The 25000-nt window shown below is 44.7% G+C and overlaps 1 protein-coding gene across 1 annotated transcript in view; it reads left to right on the top strand.

Moving 5' to 3' along the window:
* Positions 1 to 25000, top strand: part of LOC308153022 (protein NDRG3-like) — a 34045-nt gene that overhangs the window by 4105 nt on the left and 4940 nt on the right. The window contains exons 3-14 of the mRNA XM_080526108.1: positions 6068 to 6173; positions 6516 to 6636; positions 11218 to 11280; positions 13924 to 13984; positions 14548 to 14634; positions 14743 to 14799; positions 15018 to 15121; positions 15493 to 15558; positions 23255 to 23306; positions 23442 to 23489; positions 23771 to 23806; positions 24252 to 24303. Coding sequence (XP_080382234.1) covers positions 6068 to 6173; positions 6516 to 6636; positions 11218 to 11280; positions 13924 to 13984; positions 14548 to 14634; positions 14743 to 14799; positions 15018 to 15121; positions 15493 to 15558; positions 23255 to 23306; positions 23442 to 23489; positions 23771 to 23806; positions 24252 to 24303 — 853 coding nt within the window. The remainder of the gene's footprint in view (positions 1 to 6067; positions 6174 to 6515; positions 6637 to 11217; positions 11281 to 13923; positions 13985 to 14547; positions 14635 to 14742; positions 14800 to 15017; positions 15122 to 15492; positions 15559 to 23254; positions 23307 to 23441; positions 23490 to 23770; positions 23807 to 24251; positions 24304 to 25000) is intronic.

The raw sequence follows: 25000 nt of genomic DNA, 5'->3' as shown, positions 1-25000 counted from the left end.
TTAATGACCAGATGGAATGGTCAAGTCAAGTCAGCTTTATTTATATAGCACACAGTGTTTCCCCTAGGTTTGCTGCCTTGGGGGGGTGGCATGGACCCCCTTCCCCCAGGGGGTAAGACCCTGCGACATACCAGCGTCATGTCCAGGGAGTGTACTAACTTGTACATTAAGCCGCCTCACGCTACGGAAACAGGAGATAGGCTCCTGCCCTATGGGCCATTAGGCTCGAGAACCATCGGTTCTCAAGGCTACTTACTTATAGGTCTTGACTACCTGTCCACTTTCTCACCTGGTTCTTGCGCTCTCTCTCTCTCTGGTGCACCATCCTGCTCTCTATCCTCCTCTCTCCCTCTTTTGCTGTCAACCAAAAGGCAAACATAACAACCAGAGTATTTATAATCTAATAAGAGGTATAAATTGATCCATATCAATTTATAACATAATTATAATTGAATATTGGATTGCTATGAAAAACAGACATTTCCAATGCTTCAATCCACTGTCCATGTACTGTAAATATGCCAATTCTAGCAGAATAAGAAAGATAGTATATCTACTTTAAGTAAAATAATAAAGTGCATCCAGTTAGCTCTTTAGCTGGCATGTGTAGCAGACTAGCTCATCTAATCACCTCTGAGCTAGCTAGTTAGCTTGCTAGTTCTTTGACACTATTTTACATACCATGGAACTATAATCAGACACTTTCTAGTCACAATAATAACGACCAATTTGAACCAACTTGCTCTGTTAGAACACTCAGCAATTATATTTGCTAACGTTTCAACTTGCTTACTTTCCATCTGCAGACATCTCACCCTGCAAAAACTCTCTCGCGTCGCGCGCACACTCGCGCACAATCTTGTGTGCGAGTGTGTCCAGCGCGAAGCGAAGTGAAGAGTGTGTCCAGCGCGAAGCGAAGTGAAGTGTGGAGGTTTGGCTATGCGAGACTACTGGCGGACTAACGTTACCAACGAGCCCATGGGCTTGCCACTCACCAGATTCGGGTTGGGTTTTAAAAAAAGCGGATATTTTAGCCTACTTGTCAGATGTTTGGTGTCTACGTCCGTAATAATTCCTCTTTCTTGGGGGGGCGGGGGGTTCCCCCCAAGGCAATGGTAGGGGAAACACTGGCACATTTACATACAGCAGCAGCTGAACCAAAGTGCTTCACAGGTGTAGAACAGGTAAAGTGCAGGATATTAAAATAAGATGCAACACAATACAAGATATTGTATTGTATTATTAAAGAAGAGAAGATAAAAGGACTAAAAACAATAAAAGCCAGGGACCTAACGATGGGTAAGTGGGGGGGCGAAGGCCAGGGAAAACCGGTGGGTTTTTAAGGGGGGATTTAAAAACCTCCAGGGTCTGAGCGACCCGTACATGGAGGGGGAGGCTGTTCCAGAGCTTGGGTGCAGCAGCCGCAAAAGCTCTGTCTCCCCTGGTTTTTAGCCTGGTTCTGGGCACCACCAGCAGTAGCTGATCTGCTGATCTGAGGGATCTGGAGGGGGTGTGGCAGTGCAGAAGCTCAGAGAGGTAGAGAGAGGCCATTCCATTGTGTGCTTTAAAAACGGTCAAGGATAATTTAAAATCGATGCGGTAACGTACAGGCAGCCAGTGGAGCGAGGACAGAACTGGGCTGATGTGTTCGTACTTCTTAGTCCTCGTAAGGAGGCGCGCAGCCGCGTTTTGGTCAAGTTGTAGGCGGCGGAGCAGGGACTGGTCAATCCCCACGTAGAGCGCGTTACAGTAATCGAGGCGAGTGGTGACAAAGGCGTGTATCACGCTCTCCAGGTTCTTCTGGGAGAGGTAGGCCTTTGTCTTGGCCTGGAGTCTAAGGTCATGTTCTCACATGAAAGTCTGAATCAGGACCCGGAGCAAGTGGATGAGTTTGCAACATTGTTGCATAAATTATTTCTCTGATTTGCGTTCTCACAGCCCTTTATGTAAACGAAGTAACATACGCAATCGAAGCAACAGACGTGGTAGTTGATTGGTCAGAAAAATGATACATTTACCGTTCGTCCCGCCCTTATCCAGATCAACACGCATGCGCTGTTGTTTTCCTATGGACAGCCTCAATGCATCGTTTCTAACCGGAGCGAAACCACCCTTTTCAAGCGGAGCATCCATCGGATGTTTACTCCGGGAGTGACTTCGAATGCGCGTTCTCACAGCTCCAAACGACGCAGAGCAAAGCAAATGTTCTCCTAAAGTCTTTTATTTATTATTAATTTAAAAGCACTGTCAAAAATGACTCCAAGGTTCCTGACTGAGGTGGAGAGGTTAGAACTCAGGGGACCAAGGGCGTCGACGAGGGGGGCCGGTGGGGCACTATTAAAAACAATAACCTCAGGTTTTTTTTTCATTGAGGGTCAAAAAGTTTTCGGACATCCAGCACTTTATTTCGGTCAGGCAGTCAAGCAGGGGCTGTAATGTGGATTTCCCTTGAGTTTGTTTTAAGGGAAGGTAAACCTGCACGTCATCGGCGAAGCAGTGGAAGGAAATACTGAATTTCGCCAGAATCTGACCTAGGGGCAGCATGTACAATAGGAAGAGGGCGGGGCCCATGATTGATCCTTGGGGCACTCCACAGGTGAGGGGGGCTATTGAGGAGGAGAGGTCACCGTGTTGGACGGAAAAAGTCTGGTTACTTAGGTAAGACCGGAACCAGTCCAGGGCGACGCCCCTGATGCCTACATAATGCTCAAGTCGAGCTAGTAGAATCATGTGATCTACAGTGTCAAATGCGGCTGTAAGATCAAGGAGCAGCAGGATAGAGGGGTTACCTGCATCGGCGGCTAGAATAAGGTCGTTGAAGACACGGAGAAGGGCCGTTTCAGTGCTATTGCGCGGTTTAAAGCCAGACTTTATTTATCATGTAGGTTATGTTGCTACAGATGGAGAAAGCTCAATACAGCAGTGTCAAATACATCAAACATACACACATTACACATGACTATCACAATGGACAATGTACACACATAACCACAAGACAAAATCATCAATATTTACAACTGTAAAGTGCAGTACATCTGGCAGGGTTAGTGCAGTGAGTCAGGTGTTGAGAGTCCTTCCATCCGGGATGTTTTGGTGGCCAGGGATCGGTAGTGCCGTCCAGAGGGCAACAGTTGAAACAGGTGGTGAGCAGGGTGGGAAGGGTCAGAGATAATTTGATTTGCTCTATTGGTAGTGCGTTTGAGATATAATGATTCAACTGATGGGAGAGGGGTGCCGATGATCTTAGATGATGACTATTCGCTGTCGTTTTTTCTGTGATTTACTGTCCGAGCTGCCGTACCAAACTGTGGATGAGGTGAGTATGCTCTCAATGATGGCGGTGTAGAACTGAAGGAGGAGGTTTTGTTTCACTTTTTAAAAAAATAGCTGGCTGAGAAAGAACAGTCGTTGGTGGGCTTTTTTGGTGATGGAGTCTGTGTTGGTGTTCCATTTGAGTGAGTTACTGATGTGAGTGCCAAGAAATGTCAGTGTTTCCTCTATATGCATTTATTTCCTCCGCCACTAATCGATTCAGACAGTCCACTTTGATTCAGGCTGCGCAGAAAGGCAGCGAGTTATTATGACCGGAGAACAGAAAAAAAGCAGATTGAAGCTAGATTTAGGCCGCTTCCAGACCTACATTTCGTTACGATTTAGGGCGTAGTTAGTTACAATATGTTACAATGTTGCAATTAACCTTGTCGTTTGTGTTCGCACTGCAATCGAGACTGAATCGCTCTCAACAGGCGCGCGAGGCGACGCGCTTTCAAAACAGTTTTGTGATTGGTCCGAATTTAGCGGGACATTTGGATTTCTCTCTTCGCCCGTCGCCGGTGCCTTTAATCCCATAAACGTATCCTAATCGAAAATGCAACATCATCAGCGACGACTGTGGGTTATTGCATTTACTACTGTTTTCTGGTTCATGTTCTTATACCAGTGCTCAGTATAGAGTATTTTAAATGAACATTCGTAATGTATGTCTCTGATGTTCATGGTCAATTAAATCAGCCTATTTTGTGAAACAAATAATGTTCCCGCTAATGGGTTAACCGAGCATTCTCGCACCTAACGTGCAAGCACCTAGCTTCTAACTACTCATAGCAATATGCGCGGGCAATAATAATCTATTGCCTCTAAAATCACCACGAACAGAACGGCGGAGGTACGGGTAAGCAGGGCTCATGTTGGTGTCCTCAAAGGTAAGAGTTGGTTTTCTTTAACTCAACTGATAGCATTACCTTGCTGTTGTTGTTTACCGAATGCTCCATCTGACTGTCACACTGTGATTTTACTTGTGCAAACAGTTAATGAGTAACGTTAGCCGGTTTTGTGCGTGTACTCTCATGTAGGCCTACTTCGTATTGATCTTTCTGTGTGTGTGTGTGTGTAATGCGCGTTCCGCATGTTCCGCTGCAGCTGTAGGATATATTGGTATTTGATCACCTTCTATATAAAATCACCTGCTCGGCTTTAATGACTTAACCGCTATTTAAGAAATTAAAGCATGTGAATCATCAGTCCACCATTCGTAGTAGGAAGAGTAATCCAGCTCAGGCACAGGGCCATTGATAGAAGGAAAAACCTTCTCCTATCACCTTCTTCTAAACCTAGTTTTTTTGGGGGGAGAAACTGGAGAAACAGAGAAACAGTACAAGGGGGGCAATATACGTTTTTAGGGACACAGTAGAGGGGAAAGCGGGTGTCTTTAGGAGACGTAGTGCTGAGGGGCAGAAGATGTCTCAGGAGGAGCAGTTAAGGTGTAACCTGAAGAGATGGGTCTTCAGTCTACGACGGAAGATGGGTAGTGACTCTGCAGTTCTGACTGCCGTGGGGAGCTCATTCCACCAGCGGAGAGCCAGTGTTGTGAAGAGACGTGATCGGGCAGCACGACTGCTATGTAGAGGTGGTGGGGCCAGTCGGCCAGCCGAGGTGGAGGAGCGGAGTGAGCGGGCTGGAGTTTGGGGGGTTACCATTTCCTTCAGGTAGGCAGGGGCTGTCCCTTTAGCTGCCTGGTATGCAAGCACCAGGGTCTTGAATCTGATGCGAGCTGCTATCGGGAGCCAGTGCAGGGTGCGAAGGAGAGGGGTGACATGAGAGTATTTGGGGAGGTTGAATACCAGCCGGGCAGCAGCATTCTGGATGAGCTGCAGAGGTCTAATGGCGGAGGCGGGGAGCCCAGCCAGGAGTACGTTGCAGTAATCCAGGCGGGAGATGACCAGTGCCTGGGTCAAGAGTTGCGCTGCCTCTCTGGTGAGGAATGGTCATATCCTTCTGATGTTGTAGAGGAAGAATCTGCAGGAGCGAGCCGTTGCTGCAATGTTCTCCGCACAGGATAGTCGGTTGTCCAGGATCACTCCAAGGTTCTTGGCTGTCAGGGAGGGGGTTACAGTAGAGTTCTCCACTGTAATAGAGAAGTCTTGGAGAGGGCAGGCTTTCCCGGGGATGAAGAGGAGCTCGGTCTTGTTAAGATTGAGCTTGAGATGGTGGTCAGCCATCCATGTTGAAATGTCAGCGAGACATGCAGAGATACGGGTTGCCACGTGTAGATCAGACGGGGGGAAGGACAGGAAGAGTTGAGTGTCGTCTGCGTAGCTGTGGTAGGAGAGCCTCTTGGAGCAGGTGTTTCCTGTCGGGACGGTAGAGATGCTCACAGACGTCAGATCAACACTGAGCCAATGTGTGTATGTGTCATCTTCTAAAGATCCCACAATGTACCAGTGTATTCAACTGAGAGCGATTAAAATATGGTCCTCCAATGAGAGATGAGCATCAGTATCTGTCCTCCAATGAGAGATGAGCATCAGTATCTGTCCTCCAATGAGAGATGAGCATCAGTATCTGTCCTCCAATGAGGGTGGAGCAACAGTATTGCTGACTCTGACCCTCACTGCAGCTCTGTGATTGGTCCTGACCCTGTTCTCTGGCCTGTGATTGGTCCTCCTGACCCTGTTCTCTGGCCTGTGATTGTTTCTGACCCTGTTCTCTGGCCTGTGATTGGTCCTGACCCTGTTCACTGGCCTGTGATTGGTCCTGACCCTGTTCTCTGGCCTGTGATTGGCTGCAGGAGCATGACGTGGAGACGGTCCACGGCGTTCTGCATGTGACCATGAGAGGCGTCGCCAGGGGCAACAGACCCGTCATCCTCACATACCACGACATCGGCCTGAGCCGTGAGTACACATACATACACACACACACACACACACACACACACACGCGCTACTCACACAGACACTACACTAACCACACACACACACACACACACACACACACACACACACTCTCTACTCTAACTACACACACACACACACACACACACACACATATACATACACACATACACGTACACACATACACACACACACTACACTAGTAGTAGAACCCCACTTACTGTGAACACTGGTTCTTGGGCCTTCTGTCATCCTGTGTGTGTGTGTGTGTGTGTGTGTGTGTGTGTGTGTGTGTGTGTATGCGCGTGTGTGTGTGTGTGTGTGTGTGTGTGTGTGTTGCAGACAAGTCGTGCTTCAACACGTTGTTTAACTTCGAGGACATGCAGGAGATCACACACCACTTTGCTGTGGTGCACGTGGACGCCCCGGGACAGCAGGAGAACGCACCCCCCTTCCCTGCTGGGTAACACACACACACACACACACACACACACACACACACACACACACACACACACACACACACATATATACACACACACACACACACACACACACATATATATATATACACACACACACACACACACACACACACACACATATATATATATACACACACACACACACACACACACACACACACACACACACACATACATATACAGTTGAGGCCAAAATTATTAGCCCCCCAGGAATTATGGAACATTTTCCTAAAATTCTTCCCAATGTTTGCAGCATTGATAAAACTTTATATACCGGTAATCAAACATTCACCAGTGCTATTTATTAGCTTTTGGTACATTTTGGAATATAAAGGCTCGCTTTATATCAAATATAGTGAAAAATGGGGTGGTCAAAAATATTAGCCCCCATGTGAATATTTGCTTTAAAAACACACCTAATCAACCAATCCGCTTTCAAACCACACCTGTGCAGTCAATTGGCTTCCTAACAACAACTGAGCATTCAATCAGCATAAAAGGACTCCAAGAAACAGGGCACTTGAACACATTATTGAGAGGGACTATACTACTACTCTTACTCACCATGCCAAAGACAAAGGAAATCAGTCTTGAGGTCAGAAAGAAGATAGTGGAGGCTCATGATAAGGGGGAAGGCTACACTGCCATTTCCAAGCGTCTCAGTGTCTAGAACCGCTGTACGTTGCATCATTGCTAAGTACAAGGAGACAAATTCTTTAAGAAACAAACCTGGGTGTGGTCGAAAGCTCAAGATTTCAAGAACTCTGGAGAGGAAAATAGTCAGAGATGTCAGCAAGACACCAAGGACATCTGCCAAGATACGGTGCTGCTGGCCTCTTCTGGAGTTGATGTTTCAAGGAATACAGTTGTGAGGGCTCTTCATCCTGGTGGGCTTCAGGGCCATGGTCCCAGAAGAACCCCTTTACTCAAAGAGCGGCACATCAGAGCCAGACTGAGGCTTGCCCGTGAACATTTGAAAGGTAAAGATGAGTTTTGGAAGTCTGTGCTTTGGTCTGATGACCAAACTGGAACTGATTGGGCACATGGATGTTGCTTATGTCTGGCGAAGAAAGGGAGAGGCCTGCAACCCTAAGAACAAAGCTCCCACAGTTAAACATGGTGGTGGGAGCATCATGCTGTGGGGCTGTTTTGCAGCCTCAGGCACAGACAGCCTTGTTCAGGTGCATGGCATCATGAAAAAAGAAAACTATGTTGACATTTTGAGGGATAATATGACGAGATCTGCTCTTAGTCTAGGCTTAGGTCATCGCTGGGTCTTCCAACAAGACAAATGACCCAAAGCATACATCAACATTGGTCCAACAGTTCCTAAAGGACACCAAAACCAAGGTCCTGGAGTGGCCCGCACAGAGCCCAGATCTCCATCCTATTGAGAATCTGTGGCGGGTGCTCAAAGTGAATGTCCATGCTCAGAAACCACGCAGTTTGGACCAGCTGGAACCATTTGCAATGGAAGAATGGGCCAAAATCCTACTACTACTATCCTACTACTACTCTAAGAGGTTGTTGTCAGTTGAGGCTCAGAAAGGGTACACTATTGACTATTAATGGCCAGGGGGCTAATAATTTTGGACGTGTAATTTTTGCCGTTTCTTGTTTCAACTCAGTGCATCAATAAAATATCCTAATCAAACTTAGTGGACATTTTGTCTTTATTATTTTGGAAACAAATACACTATAAACATTTGTTGTTAACGGTCATTTCCATGGAGAAATCAAAGGTTTTGTCTGATTTCACAAGGGGGGCTAATAATTTTGGCCTCAACTGTAGTGGGGCAAAAAAGGATTTAGTCAGCCACCAATTGTGCAGGTTCTCCCACTTAAAAAGATGAGAGAGGCCTGTAATTTTCATCATAGGTACACTTCAACTATGAGAGACAGAATGGGGGGAAAGAATCCAGGAAATCACATTGTAGGATTTTTAATGAATTAATTGGTAAATTCCTCTGTAAAATAAGTATTTGGTCACCTACAAACAAGCAAGATTTCTGGCTCTCACAGACCTGTTACTTCTTCTTTAAGAGGCTCCTCTGTCCTCCACTCGTTACCTGTATTAATGGCACCTGTTTGAACTCGTTATCAGTATAAAAGACACCTGTCCACAACCTCAAACAGTCACACTCCAAACTCCACTATGGCCAAGACCAAAGAGCTGTCAAAGGACACCAGAAACAAAATTGTAGACCTGCACCAGGCTGGGAAGACTGAATCTGCAATAGATAAGCAGCTTGGTGTGAAGAAATCAACTGTGGGAGCAATTATTATAATATGACGAGATCTGCTCTTAGTCTAGGCTTAGGTCATCGCTGGGTCTTCCAACAAGACAAATGACCCAAAGCATACATCAACATTGGTCCAACAGTTCCTAAAGGACACCAAAACCAAGGTCCTGGAGTGGCCCGCACAGAGCCCAGATCTCAATCCTATTGAGAATCTGTGGCGGGTGCTCAAAGTGAATGTCCATGCTCAGAAACCGACGCAGTTTGGACCAGCTGGAACCATTTGCAATGGAAGAATGGGCCAAAATCCTACTACTACTATCCTACTACTACTCTAAGAGGTTGTTGTCAGTTGAGGCTCAGAAAGGGTACACTATTGACTATTAATGGCCAGGGGGCTAATAATCTTGGACGTGTCATTTTTGCCGTTTCTTGTTTCAACTCAGTGCATCAATAACATATCCTAATCAAACTTAGTGGACATTTTGTCTTTATTATCTTGGAAACAAATACACTATAAACATTTGTTGTTAACGGTCATTTCCATGGAGAAATCAAAGGTTTTGTCTGATTTCACAAGGGGGGCTAATCATTTTGGCCTCAACTGTAGTGGGGCAAAAAAGTCTTTAGTCAGCCACCAATTGTGCAGGTTCTCCCACTTAAAAAGATGAGAGAGGCCTGTAATTTTCATCATAGGTACACTTCAACTATGAGAGACAGAATGGGGGGAAAGAATCCAGGAAATCACATTGTAGGACTTGTAATGAATTAATTGGTAAATTCCTCTGTAAAATAAGTATTTGGTCACCTACAAACAAGCAAGATTTCTGGCTCTCACAGACCTGTTACTTCTTCTTTAAGAGGCTCCTCTGTCCTCCACTCGTTACCTGTATTAATGGCACCTGTTTGAACTCGTTATCAGTATAAAAGACACCTGTCCACAACCTCAAACAGTCACACTCCAAACTCCACTATGGCCAAGACCAAAGAGCTGTCAAAGGACACCAGAAACAAAATTGTAGACCTGCACCAGGCTGGGAAGACTGAATCTGCAATAGGTAAGCAGCTTGGTGTGAAGAAATCAACTGTGGGAGTAATTATTAGAAAATGGAAGACATACAAGACCACTGATAATCTCCCTCGATCTGGGGCTTCACGCAAGATCTGACCCCGTGGGGTCAAAATGATCCCAAACACACCGCCCGGGAAACGAAGGAGTGGCTTCGTAAGAAGCATTTCGAAGTCCTGGAGTGGCCTAGCCAGTCTCCAGATCTCAACCCCATAGAAAATCTTTGGAGGGAGTTGAAAGTCTGTGTTGCCCAGCGACAGCCCCAAAACATCACTGCTCTAGAGGAGATCTGCATGGAGGAATGGGCCAAAATACCAGCAACAGTGTGTGAAAACCTTGTGAAGGCTTCCAGAAAACGTTTGACCTCTGTCATTGCCAACAAAGGGTATATAACAAAGTATTGAGATGAACTTATTGACCAAATACTTATTTTCCACCATCATTTGCAAATAAATTCTTTAAAAATCAGACAATGTGATTTTCTGGATTTGTTTTTCTCATTTTGTCTCTCATAGTTGAAGTGTACCTATGATGAAAGTTACAGGCCTCTCTCTTTCAAGTGGGAGAACTTGCACAATTGGTGGCTGACTAAATACTTTTTTGCCCCACTGTATATATATATATATATATATATATATATATATATATATATATATATATATATATATATATATATACACACACACACACACACACACACACACACACACACACACACACCTTCCCTACAGGGTAAGACCCTTGATTACACACACACAGGAGACTATTTCACTTATCATAGATGTCCTGTACCATCATCATCATCATCATCATCATCATCATCAGTCACACTCATCAACAGCTTTGGTGCTTTAAGACCCTTCACAATAACTCCTGTCTGTCTACCTGTCTGTCTGTTTACCTTGTAAATACTGCTGTAAATACTGCTACTTATCACTGCAATATAATTGCTATTTGTTGCACTTCTGGTTAGACGCACAATCATTTTGTTGCATTGTCTTGTACTATGTAATGACAAAGTGAATCTAATCTAATCTAAACCTGTCTGTCTGTTTACCTGTCTGCCTGTCTGTTTACCTGTCTGCCTGTTTACCTGTCTGTCTGTCTGTTTACCTGTTTACCTGTCTCTCTGTCTGTTTACCTGTCTCCCTGTCTGTTTACCTGTCTGCCTGTTTACCTGTCTGTCTGCCTGTTTACCTGTCTGTCTGTCTGTCTGTTTACCTGTCTGTCTACCTGTCTGTCTGTCCCAGGTACGTGTACCCAACCATGGATGAGCTGGCTGAGATGCTTCCATCTGTCCTGACTCACCTGAAGTAAGAACTGACCTGAGACCTGTAGAACAGACCTGTAATAATAATAATAATAATAATAATAATAATAATGTTTTATTTGTATAGCACTTTTCCTGCAAACGTTGCAGCTCAAAGTACTCCAATCATTATCTAATCATAATTTAATTATTTAGTCATTTAAAGGCAATATTAAAAAGATGGGTTTTTAGTCTTGACTTGAACATATTTGCTGAGGTTGCATCCCTAATGTAAACTGGCAGTGCATTCCACAATCTGGGTGCAAAAAATGAGAATGCAGCCTCACCAAATCTCTTCTTTTGTACATGTGGTACATAGAGAAAACCATTTTCTGTAGACAGACCTGAGACATGTAGACAGGTACAAGGACAGGTGAGACACCTGTAGACAGGTACAAGGACAGGTGAGAACTTAACATGAGCACAAACTAACGTTAAAAGATTTTGTATATCAATCTGCGGAGTTGTGTTGTGGAATGGCCTTGAGGAAAAGCTCCAAAGGTGGACTAATGAACTGCAATTTAAAAGAATGTATAAGAATTATATCCTTTCTAGATACAACATGGAAGAGACAGGACATGCCATTTGCTAAAATTAGTATATGATAGTTTGTATTCTGTAGTGTGTGTATTTGAATTTGAATGACAAAATTGAGCCTGATAGTTTTTTGTTTGTTGTTTGTTTCTGTTGTAAACCTACGCTACGATAATTGTAGTGTGTTAATGGGGATAGGACAAATAAGCCTTGCTTCCTCCTATTCCCTTTCGGACAGCTTAACCATGTGTTTATTTATTTTTTATTTTTTAAATCATTGTATCCCAATCAGTGGCGGCTGGCCAATAGAGGGCGCTAGGGCGCCGCCCCCACCTTCCAACGCAGCCCCACTTGTAAAAGATTTAAAAAAAATAAACATTGTTTATTCATAAAATGCGGCTGATATTCTGTCGGCGCCTATCAGCATTCATTAAAAATCCTCCAATACAATAAACATTTTATCTGTGTGTGTGTAAAATTCACTGTGAAAATACATAGGGGAGGAGTCGGGGCGCCGGCCGAATGGCAGTCAATGGCACTGCAAATACTTTTGGCTTACACGTGAGCTGTAGCAGCGCTCCAATTGGCTGTCTCCTATTTCCCGGCCGGGGCACAGAAAAGTGCGCCCCGAGCATGCGCAGATTATAGGCTTACCTAGGCTGCAGCCTAGGGCCACTACCACTAGGGGTAGTAAAAATAAAAAAATGCGTGAGACTTGAGAGACCTGAATATCCGGTTGTTAAGTCTGACGTCAAACGTGACGTTTTGCAATTTCCGGTTCCAAACCAGAAATTCTCCGCACCAGAATACCAGTGTACTACAGCGGTAGAATGACAGTTTAATCGTTTTTTAGACTCGGATCTATTCATACAACAAGGGACACAGCAGCACTTTCCCGTTTTCCCCATATTGTCAGGGTATTTGAGCCTCGGAAAAGCGCTATATAAATATAATTTATTATTATTATTATTGCGGCATTTCAAAGACAGCGCCTCAGCCAAGTTGGACCCGGAAACACGTCGCGACTTAACAACCGATATTCGGACAGACAACAGGAGAGGACAGCAACAGAGAGACAGACAACAGGACAGCAACAGAGAGACAGACAACAGGACAGCAACAGAGAGACAGACAACAGGACAGCAACAGAGAGACAGACAACAGGACAGCAACAGAGAGACAGACAACAGGACAGCAACAGAGAGACAGACAACAGGACAGCAACAGAGAGACAGACAACTGGACAGCAACAGAGAGACAGACAACAGGACAGCAACAGAGAGACAGACAACAGGAGAGGAGAGCAACAGACAGACAGACAACAGGAGAGGAGAGCAACAGAGAGACAGACAACAGGAGAGGAGAGCAACAGAGAGACAGACAACAGGAGAGGAGAGCAACAGAGAGACAGACAACAGGAGAGGAGGGCAATAGAGATAGTTCAGGATGATAACAAACAGTTCAGTATGACAGAGACAACTAATAGAAAGACAACTGTATGATTATAGAGTTTACATGTTCAAGGAAATATTGTGTGATAATAGAAAGGTACACTTTAATTTAATTAAAGAAGTAACAAAGAACACATTTATTATCACAATTGCATTGTGTTCCATGTCTTTCTCCATTGAATAAATAATGCCTAGTTGAATGGCTAAACAAGACAACTGTCTGGACAGTACTGCTAGAATTATTCACCTTACCGCTGCACAGATAGACAAAGGGTATAAGTCCATTCTGTTAACATTAGGTCTACTCTGCTAACAAAGACTATTCCAGTTGATTTCTCAGTTGTTGTGCATTATTATTTTGTTGTGTTTGCAGTTTGCCCAGTTTGCCCTACCCAAGTTATATATATTCTCATGCTAAAATCGACTGTAAATCCAGATTTTAAAATCCAGACTTCCCCGTGGAGCATGCCCCCATAACCTGTGCCCCACCCAACATTTTTATCACCAGCCGCCACTGATCCCAATGTACCTGGTCTGCTGTTCGAAATAAACTTGAACTAACTAAAGACACCTGTAGACAGGTACAAGGACAGGTGAGACACCTGTAGACAGGTACAAGGACAGGTGTTCTCTGTCTAACTTCCTGGCTTGTGTGTTTTCAGGGTCAACAGTGTGATTGGGATCGGGGTTGGAGCTGGAGCCTACATCCTGTCCAGACTGGCTGTAAGTCACATGATATCCTGTCACATGACCCCCCCCCAGCCCCTGGTTGGTCCCAGCTGTGTGAAGGCCTTACCAAGTCACTAGTGGTGACTAGTTAGTTTAAAACGAGTGGTTTACTAAGTTGGGTCTCACGACACATACAGGAAATAACTCACTAGTCAGGTGGTAGCCAATCAGCAGTCAGAGGAACACTCCTCATCACCATGGTTATCAAGCTAGTTTGTTGGCTAACACGGGTTACTAGTCAGGGAAGTCGAATGCTGTTTCCTTAATTGTTTGCACAGTGAATACCCCATTTATAATATGACTGTTCATCCCTCCCCTCCCCTCTTCCCATCCTTCTCTCTCCTGTCATCCCTCCCCTCCCCTCCTCTCCTCTCTCATCCCTCTCTCCTCTCCTCTCACTCTCCCCTCCCTTCCTCTCGTCCATCCCCTCCTCTCCTCTCACCCTTTCCCTCCTCTCCTCTCATCCCTCCTCTCTTGTCCTCTCCACTTATCCCCCTCCCCTCCCCTCCTCTCCCCTCCCATCCCTCTCTCCTCTCCTCCCTCTCTCCTCTCCTCAGTTGAACCAGCCTGCCATGGTGGAGGGTCTGGTGCTCATTAACGTGGACCCCTGCGCTAAGGGCTGGATGGACTGGGCCGCCTCCAAGGTGAGACACACACACACACACACACACACACAGACACACACATACAGACACACACACACACACACACACATGTTGTTGATGATGATGATGTTGTTGTTGTTGTTTCAGATGAGTGGGTGGACCAGTAGCCTGGTTGACATAGTGATGGATCACCACTTCAGCACGGTGAGCATCTACCCTAACCATGACCTCTGACCCCTAGCTTCTACCCCTGTGTGTTCTACTGTGTTCTACTGGGTTCTACTGGGTTCTACTGGTTTCTATTGGGTTCTATGGTGTGTTGCTGTGTCTGACTGGTGTGTGTGTGTGTGTGTGTGTGTGTGTGTGTGTGTGTGTGTGTGTGTGTGTGACTGGTGTGTGTGACTGGTGTGTGTGTGTGACAGGAAGAGCTGTCTGACAACCAGGAGATCATCCAGACCTACCGCCTCCACGTGGCTCAGGACATCAACCAGGACAACCTGGCTCTGTTCTGCAACTCCTACAACAGGTGCACTACACACTACACCCTATACACTACACACTACACACTACACACTCAGGACATCAACCAGGACAACCTGGCTCTGTTCTGCAACTCCTACAACAGGTACCCTACCATGTACCCTAACCCCTAACCCCTACCATGTACCCTAACCCCTACCATGTACCCTATTCCATCAACGTTGCTAAAGGAAAATCCAGGCTTATTTTTGATAACTCTATTGAGAGTTTTCAAAATAAGCCTATATTTTCCTTTAGTGATGGAATACCTCCCAGATGGTTGTTGTTCCAAGTCTGAGCCTACAGTCACATCAGCCATAGTGGAGCTGGGCTATTATACTGACTGATTGATTGACTGATTGGTTGATTGATTGACAGCCGTCGGGACCTGGAGATTGAGAGGCCCATCCCAGGTCTGACTGAGGAGACGGTGAACACACTGAAGTATGTACATACGACGTGTGTGTGTTTGTGTGTGTGTGTGTGTGTGTGTGTGTGTGTGTGCTCAGAGTCATGATATCCTGTGTGTGTGTGTGTGTGTGTGTGTGTGTGTGTGTGTGTGTGTGTGTGTGTCAGGCACGTGCCGTGAGCTTTTAGATTGGGTAAGCATAAGATATAGAAATACACATAATTACACATACACGCTATCAGTGAACGCAGTTTCAAGGAAATGCAATTTTGATGCCCTAGAACCCGCTAATAAACTGTAGGGTCGGCTTCCGGTTTGGCTATGTAGAAGGAAGACGGTTGAAAGAGGAGCTCCCGACAATTCACTTCTATTCTAACTTGTACATGTAGCTAATCTATTACGAAGCACTCCCGAATTGTGGGCATAAAGATATAGTTCAGTTTCAAACAAGAAATGCCGATTTGTAAAGGAAAACAACCAGATACAGCGACAAAAACTAGATCTCTGAGCAGCAAACTAGCAACGATGGCCGCTGCATCTACAACCAAGGCTAGCCAGGCGGAGGAGGACAATGAAGACACGCTCTCTATGACGAAGTTAATTTCGGAATTGGCAAAACAACGTGCCAGCCTTTATGAAGATATGTCCACTCTGATCAGAGACTCTGTGAAACCATTACAAGACTCTGTCGATTCCCTGCGAACCACTGTTAACTCATTCCAAAGCCGCTTGGTCTCGATGGAAGCCATAACAGGTGAAAACTTCGAACGGGTCAATGCCACGGAGAAAATAGTGGAGACACTACAAACAGCCAACACGTCCCTTATGGATAAAATTGAAGACCTTGAGAATAGATCTCGCCGGGTTAATCTACGCATTGTTAACATACCTGAGGGCAGCGAACACGGCCAGGACCCGATCCAATTCATATCTGAGATGTTGGTGGAGGTTATGGGAAGGGAAGTATTTGAGAAACCACCGGAGCTGGAGAGAGCGCACCGCTCCCTCCGTCCAAAGCCCAGGGAGGGTGCTCCGCCACGGCCGTTCGTGGTGTGTTTCCTTCGCTATCAGGAGAAGGAACGCGCGCTGCGTTGGGCCAGGCAGCACGAATTGCGCTACCACGACAGAACCATCAGATGTTACCCTGACTTGAGCGCGGCCCTTTCCAAGAAACGAGCAGCATTTAACGACATCAAATCAGCTCTTTATCACAAGAAGATTCAGTTCAGTCTGCTACACCCGGCCAGACTCCGCGTCACCTTTCAGAACAAAACATTCGAATTCCAGACACCCGAAGAGGCTAAAGAGTTCTATGATCGTCGCATCAACACTGCAACAGCTGGAGAAGACTAGTTTAAAGTTTAATGTCAAGAACTGTTGTTACAAGCTGCTGCGCAACACCAGAGGGCAGCATAGCATATACACGGAGGAGTCGAATTACAAACTTTGTACTGACGTTCAGCTGCTCAACACCAGAGGGCAGCATAGCAGACACGGGGGAGTCGAATTACAAACTTTGTGCTGACGATCAGCTGCTCAACACCAGAGGGCAGCAAAGCACACACGGAGGAGTACGGTGATGTGATTCGATTTGTTTTTTGTTCTATTGCCCACGGTCTTATGTTTACCATAGTTAACAATGCCCTTTGCCAAGTTGGTCATGTTAATAATACAAATATGTTTATGCTTTGTTTAGGTTAAACTGTGTGTTTAATTGCTGTGTATTGTTACACTTCATATAAGTTACTAGCCTACATGTTTCAATTGATATATTATGTCGGGAACCTCTTAGAAGAGGGAGGTTTTTGTAGGTTTTTGTAGGTAGGATGTCCTACCGGGAGAGACAAGAGAAGTTTAAGGTCCTGCAGCTCGTCAGTGTTCAGAAGGCGAGCATAGGAACATGGGTGTTTTTCGGGATGGGAGGGGTGGGGGTGGGAGGGGGGTCATCGGGATTTAGTTCAATGGGTAGGGGGTGCAGGGTCCTATGGGGTTATCATTGGTTAACGTTTATTATTTCTCATAATTTTTTGCACTTTTACCTTCAATGCGGTATACAGCCTATATCCTTCCAAGTCCTGTATACGGTACCAAATATGCTAAATGGCTAATATACCAAATAGCACAGTGACAGATATTGGATCACCAGTGAGCTTTGCTTCCTGGAATGTAAAAGGCCTTAATGGACCAGTTAAAAGAACTAGAATTTTTAACCATCTTAAGCATCATAAAATTGATATAGCTTTTTTGCAAGAAACACACCTGGTAGTCAAGGATCACAATAGACTTAGGAAATCTTGGGTGGGGCAAGTATTCCATTCTAATTTTAGTGCTAAGGCGAGAGGAGTAGCAATCTTAATTAACAAAAAAATACAATTCACTCCAACAGATATCATTTCTGATCCACAAGGTCGATTTATTATGGTTTCTGGCTCCCTCTTTCACACACGAGTTTTGCTTGCGAATGTATATGCTCCAAATTGGGATGATGAACATTTTATCAAAAGGCTTATTTCGTCCATGCCTAATGTGCAGTCACAAACATTAATCCTGGGAGGTGACTTTAACTGTGCCATCAACCCAAGCTTAGACAGGTCTCACCCTAAATCTAGGTCCCCTTCAAAAATGGCTGCAGCTTTGAACACTTTTATATCCCAGATAGGATGTGTGGACCCCTGGTGATACAGCTTTCCTCAAAGCAAAGAGTTTTCATTCTTCTCTCATGTACACCACACATACTCCAGGATCGATTATTTTTTTATAGACAAATCACTTCTCCCCTCAATAAGGAAAATTAAATATTCAACCATAGTTGAATCCGATCACTCTCCTGTCTTGATGGATCTCTCCTTCTCTCTTAACCGAAGAGAACGGCCACCATGGAGATTAAATACAGCCTTACTTGCAGACAAATATTTCTGTTCGACAATCTCTGTGACAATTGACAATTTTCTTGAAACAAACAAAAATGATTCAACATCCCCATCTTTATTATGGGAAACACTAAAAGCTGTCATTAGAGGTGAGATCATAGCATACTCGGCCCAGTTAAAGAAGGCAAAACAAAATGAACAGATTAACCTCCTGAACTCCATATCTGAACTGGACAGACAATATTCTATATCCCCTTCACCAGAGATATACAAAGAAAGACTGGGTCTTCAAACACAGTATAATTTGTCTTCTACTGATCAGGCTGAGAGACTATTACTTCGTTCACGAGGTTTAGTATTCGAACATGGAGAAAAGGCAGGACAACTTCTGGCCCATCAACTCAAATGCAGGTCTGCCACTCAATATATATCAGAGATTATAAATACTTCAAACGAACACATAGTTAATCCAACTGCAATTAATGACACTTTCAAAACTTTTTACTCAAAGTTATATACCTCTGAAACACCTTCTGACAGTTCACCTATGCTGAAGTTTTTTGATAAATTAAATATTCCCCAAATGAATCGCTCTCAGAAAGAAATTTCAGATAGACCCGTGGAAATGCAGGAAATAATTGAATCAATTAGGGGAATGCAGAGTGGGAAAGCTCCAGGCCCGGATGGCTATCCAATCGAATTTTACAAAAAATTCACCACTAAATTGGCCCCTTTGCTTCTAGACATGTTTAAGGACTCCATGGACAGAGGAACCTTACCACAAACACCTACAGAGGCATCTATTACACTTCTGCTTAAACCAGGAAAGGTTGCTTCTAACTGTGGTTCCTACAGGCCTATCTCACTTTTGAATGTGGATGCCAAGATACTAGCGAAGGCTCTGGCTACCCGATTAGACCCCATCCTACCTGATATAATATCGACAGACCAATCTGGTTTTATCAAAGGCCGCCACTCCTATTCGAATATTCGTCGTCTCTTAGGCGTGATACACTCCCCTGCGTCTGATACTATACCAGAAGTAGTTATCTCACTGGATGCTGAGAAGGCATTCGACAGGGTCGAGTGGACATATTTGTTTGAAGTTTTACAAAGATTTGGTTTTGGGCCCAAATATATCTCCTGGATTAAGTTGCTTTACTCCTCCCCTAGGGCATCGGTGGTCACAAATGGGACCCGCTCTCAGTACTTTCCCTTGTCAAGGGGAACACGGCAAGGTTGTCCGTTGAGCCCTTTGTTGTTTGTCTTGGCACTTGAACCCTCTCAATAGCACTCAAATCTGCAGCCTTTATGCATGGGATACAGAGATGGGGCTCGGAACACAAGCTATCTTTATATGCAGATGACCTGTTATTATATATGTCCGACCCTGTGTCATGTATGCCTGACATCACGAAGCTACTCTCCAGTTTTGGCCTCTTCTCTGGATATAAGCTGAACTTCTCTAAAAGCGAATGCTTCCTGTTAAACGCCTTGGCGCTTCAGATCCCCCAGAGCAGCTTGCCCTTTCAAACATCCAAAGTTGGTTTTAAATACTTAGGAGTTAATATTACCCGGGACTTCACAGGCCTCTACAAACATAATTTCGAACCTCTCGTAAACAAACTTAAATCTGACCTTCAGAGATGGGATGCTCTCCACTTGTCCTTGGCAGGCAGAGTAAATTCGGTCAAAATGAATGCCCTACCCAGATTCTTATATTTATTCCAATGTCTACCCGTGTTTCTTCCAAAATCCTTCTTTAATTCTATAGACAGGCTTATATCATCTTTTATTTGGGGTGGTAAATCTCCGAGGGTCCGCAAAGAAATACTTCAAAGGCATAGACAGGTGGGGGGCCTAGCCCTTCCAAACCTTCTTTTCTACTATTGGGCCGCTAACATACAGAAAGTCGTCCACTGGACTCACTCTTCAAATGCGGGCTGGTGCCTGATGGAGGCAAAGTCTTGTTCCTCGTCCTCTCTTCACGCCCTGGTGACATCTAAGATGCCATTATCTCCCTCTAAATACACCAACAGTGCAGTTGTTGTCTCTACTCTCCGAATATGGTCCCAGTTTAGAGCACATTTCAAACTTCAAAGCTTTTCAATCCAGAGTCCAATATGTCACAACCACCTCTTTATTCCAGCAAAGCAAGATGTAACTTTTTCTCTTTGGCGACAGGTGGGCCTTGTAAAATTTGGAGACCTATACATAGATGGCATATTTGCAAACTTTCGTGACCTCTCAAATAAATTCCATCTACCTAACTCGAACCTCTTTCGCTATTTCCAGATCCGTCATTTCATCCAAAGTCAATGCCCGTCCTTCCCTAACATGCCTCCATTATCTGTACTTGACACAATCCTCGATACTCCCACCAGTCAAAAAGGTCATATATCGAGACTCTACGACATCATAATGTCCCTTAAAGGAGAGTCAATTCATAAGATTAGAACAAGCTGGGAGGAAGAACTTGGTCAACAAATAGCAGATGAAACATGGAACAATGCATTAGACAGAGTGAATAGGAGCACCTCTTGTGCCCGACTTGGACTTATACAATTTAAAGTTCTTCATCGTGTCCATTTCAGTAAACACAGACTATCCAAAATATTCCCTGAGCTTAACGATATTTGTGATCGGTGTCACAATGCCCCAGCAGACCTTACCCATATGTTTTGGACCTGTCCTCAACTGACTGGATATTGGTCAAATTTCTTTAAAATTATGTCCGAGGCACTGGGTATTGATGTACGACCAAATGCCCTGACTGCCATCTTCGGGGTCTCAGAGAGCGACCGACTGACTAACATCCAAAAGAATAGCGTGTCTTTTGCTTCCCTATTGGCTCGGAGGAGAATACTGCTTGATTGGAAATCACCGAAACCGCCCACAGTTTCAGCATGGCTGAGAGACCTAATGCTATATCTTAAATTAGAAAAAATTAAATACACAATTAGAGGTTCCACAAGCAAATTTTATTCTACATGGGGCTCTGTGTTGGCATATTTTGATGGTCTTAAGACTCTCCCTGAAGTTCCAACCTAAGGGATGCAGGCTTCTGACATGTCACCTCTCTAGTGTTGGTCCATGTAATGTTGCGATGACCTGTCTATGTCTCTGTAGATCCTATATGTACTGTCTTGGTAATTACCTGGTTGCAGCTGTGATACAACAACATTATCATTGTCTAATGTGAACTTTTATTTTAATCTATTTTCTTTTTCCTTTTTTAATGTTATTACGATGCCAATGTAACTTTAGGGCCCTGCAGGAAATGTTCGGGGTTGGGTGGGGGGGTGGGGGGGTGGGGGGGTGGGCAGAAATGTATGGGGGGAAAAAAAAAAAAAAAAAAAATGTAAAATGTTTAATCATATTGTACTGTGTAACTTTTGAATAAAAATACTTGGAAAAAAAATAAAATAAACTGTAGGGTCACTTTGTGATCAGATTACCAAAAACAAAACAAAAATGTTGCCAGTTTCGACTATATCAGGGGTGCTCATTGTTCAATCTTTTTTGAACCAAGATCTTTTCAAGTAGCCAACCTGCTGAAATCTACAAGTCCAGTTTCAACATCGCAAACGCACAACACAGACACACACCGTTTCCATCCTCCATAGTAAACTCACAACACACTTTCTTTTCACACTTTTGTCACACAGGCACACTCTATCTCTCTCAAACACTTTTAGTCCAGAACCACTGGCACGGACAGCGACATTAGGCCTATCTCAGCGATTGATTAAGCAGCTCTCTCTCCAAACACAATGGCACAGGCCTACATTCAAAGGTAAAAGCAGAGGAAGTCTTAAATAAGGAACCAGCAGCACAGCAGTACTCAAACCATATAAACAAGCACAGATCGCCACCAGCCTCGCAAATCATATAAATCATATGAACCACTCATACCAGGCTTGCTGTAGCCCCTAGCGACTCTCCCTTTCTGGGTGTGAAGATCGGTGAGCTGTGGCTTCGGGCGGCCTTTAGCCAGTAGTTGTGTTTTTCCAGTCCAGTCCAGTCTACGAAATCCCTTTAGGTCGCTGACAGTAATGTCCATATTCACAAAATCAAGCAAGTTATCCTTATTGATTATTATTATTTAGATCGATTGAGCTAGCTGGCATAAGCTATTCTGCCGGGCGAGAGAAAGTAAGGTGAAATGTTAAGTGAACTTGAAAGTGATAAGAGCCAATCAGTAGCTCTTATTGGAATGAATGAATGAATGAATGAATGAATGGACTTTATTGTCATTGCTACAGTACAGGTACCAAACAACGAAATTTAGGAGGGGTGGCTCCCCTGGTGTTAGGAAAGGAAAAAAAAAAAACTTTTAGAAAAAGAAAAAATCACAAGAATGAACGAACTACTGATTGGCTGGTAAGCATGCTTACCCTGGCCACATTAAACAGCGGGCTGAGTTATCGTAAAAAATAAAAAATAAATGTTCACGCATTCGAATGTACGCGAGGGAAAGCAGAGAGAGAAGTGCTTATAATGCAACGCAATGCAAGCAAGCAGAATAGCGAGTGCTTACTCCTGCAGGTGGCGCCAAAATGAATGACTCCTGCTGCCCTGGGACCTAAAATACGACTCTTTTAATGAAAACAAACAAACGGTTACATGCACTTATATTTTAATATTTTCACAGTCCTTTTTTATTTTTTCGTTGGGTAAGCACTGCTTACTATGCTTATATGGACGACACGTCCTTGGTGTGTGTGTGTGTGTGTGTGTTGCTACAGCAGCTGTTGTGTGACCGTGTGTGTGTGTGTGTGTGTGTATGTGTGTGTGTGTGTGTGTGTGTGTAGCTACAGCAGCTGTTGTGTGACCGTGTGGCCCTCCTCTCTCCGTCCAGGTGTCCCTCCCTGCTGGTGGTGGGAGACACGTCCCCCGCCGTGGACGCTGTGGTGGGTCTCTCTCTCTGTCTCTGTCTCTGTCTCTCTCTCTGTCTCCATGGCAACACATCTAGCACATGCCTGCCGTGTGGAGAGCGTCACACCTGTCCTTCATGCCTGTTCTTCACTCTGTCTTCTGGTTCGCAGGTTGAATGTAACTCCAGGTTGAACCCCACCAAGACCACTCTGCTGAAGGTGAGATCAGCCTCTCTGCTTGGAGGGTGGAGTTAGAACATCTATAGGGGAGGAGGGTGGAGTTAGAACATCTATAGAGGAGGAGGGTGGAGTTAAAATCTATAGAGGAGGAGGGTGGAGTTAGAACGTTTTGATATCAGGTTTTTGTATCATGTTCTTTATATCCCTATTTGCACTTGTGGTTAGATGTTAGACTGCATTTCGTTGTCTAGTACTTGTACTCTGCAATGACAATAAAGTTGAATCTACTGAGCATGCTCCATTCCCTCTCCTCCCCTCAGATGGCTGACTGTGGTGGTCTTCCTCAGGTGGTCCAGGTGAGCTAGCAGGGGATCTGGGTTCAACTGCTACTGTCTGTTAGCAGGGGATCTGGGTTCAACTACTACTGTCTGTTAGCAGGGGATCTGGGTTCAACTGCTACTGTCTGTTAGCAGGGGATCTGGGTTCAACTACTACTGTCTGTTAGCAGGGGATCTGGGTTCAACTACTACTGTCTGTTAGCAGGGGATCTGGGTTCAACTACTACTGTCTGTTAGCAGGGGATCTAGGTTCAACTACTACTGTCTGTTAGCAGGGATCTGGGGTCACCTACTACTGTATGTTAATTACCGTCTGTTAATTACTGCTGTCTGTAGGGATCTGGGTTCAACTACTACTGTCTGTTAGCAGGGGATCTGGGTTCAACTACTACTGTCTGTTATCAGAGATCTGGGTTCAACTGCTCCTGTCTGATGTTAGTGTGATGATGTTTGTGTTCCACAGCCTGGTAAACTGGCCGAGGCCTTCAAATACTTTGTCCAAGGAATGGGTTACAGTAAGTACCCCCCCCCCCCCTCCTATATCACACACACACACACACACAGACACACACACACACACACACACACACACCACTATACCCCCTCCTCCTATATTACACACGCACACACACACACACACACACCACTATACCCCCTCCTCCTATATCACACACACACACACACACACACACACACCACTATACCCCCCTCCTATATCACACACACACACACACACACACACACACACACCTCCTCCTCCTCCTCTAGCGTGTCTTGGTGTTCATGGTGTAATCATGTCTGATATGTTGCTGCGTTCTAACCTGCTGTATGTCACATGTGTTCTAATGTTAATGTTCTCCATCATATCCTGTTGACTGACGTCTCTGTGGCTCACGCACACACACACACACACACACGCACACACACACATACACACGCACACACACTGGCGATGGGGTGAGGCTTTATTTCAGTTTTACGTGGCGAGTTCTAATGATGTGGTTGATCTGTCACAATAACTGAATGTCTTCCAAGCAGATGTTGCCTTTGTAGAGTAACTCTCTCTGATGACCATTGGTTGAGAGGCTGGGCAACTGTTCAGTTTTGTTGCCAAAAAGATATATTTTTCAACCTCGCCCTTCATTGACAGATTAATATTTATTATTATTTGAACCCCACACAGACACACACACACACACACACACACACACA

The sequence above is a fragment of the Nansenia antarctica genome (assembly GCF_963989245.1).
Source record: "Nansenia antarctica genome assembly, chromosome: 3".
Lineage (NCBI taxonomy): Eukaryota > Metazoa > Chordata > Actinopteri > Argentiniformes > Microstomatidae > Nansenia > Nansenia antarctica.
Note: the sequence above shows the minus strand (reverse complement) of the source record. Positions and strands in the feature narration are given on the sequence as shown.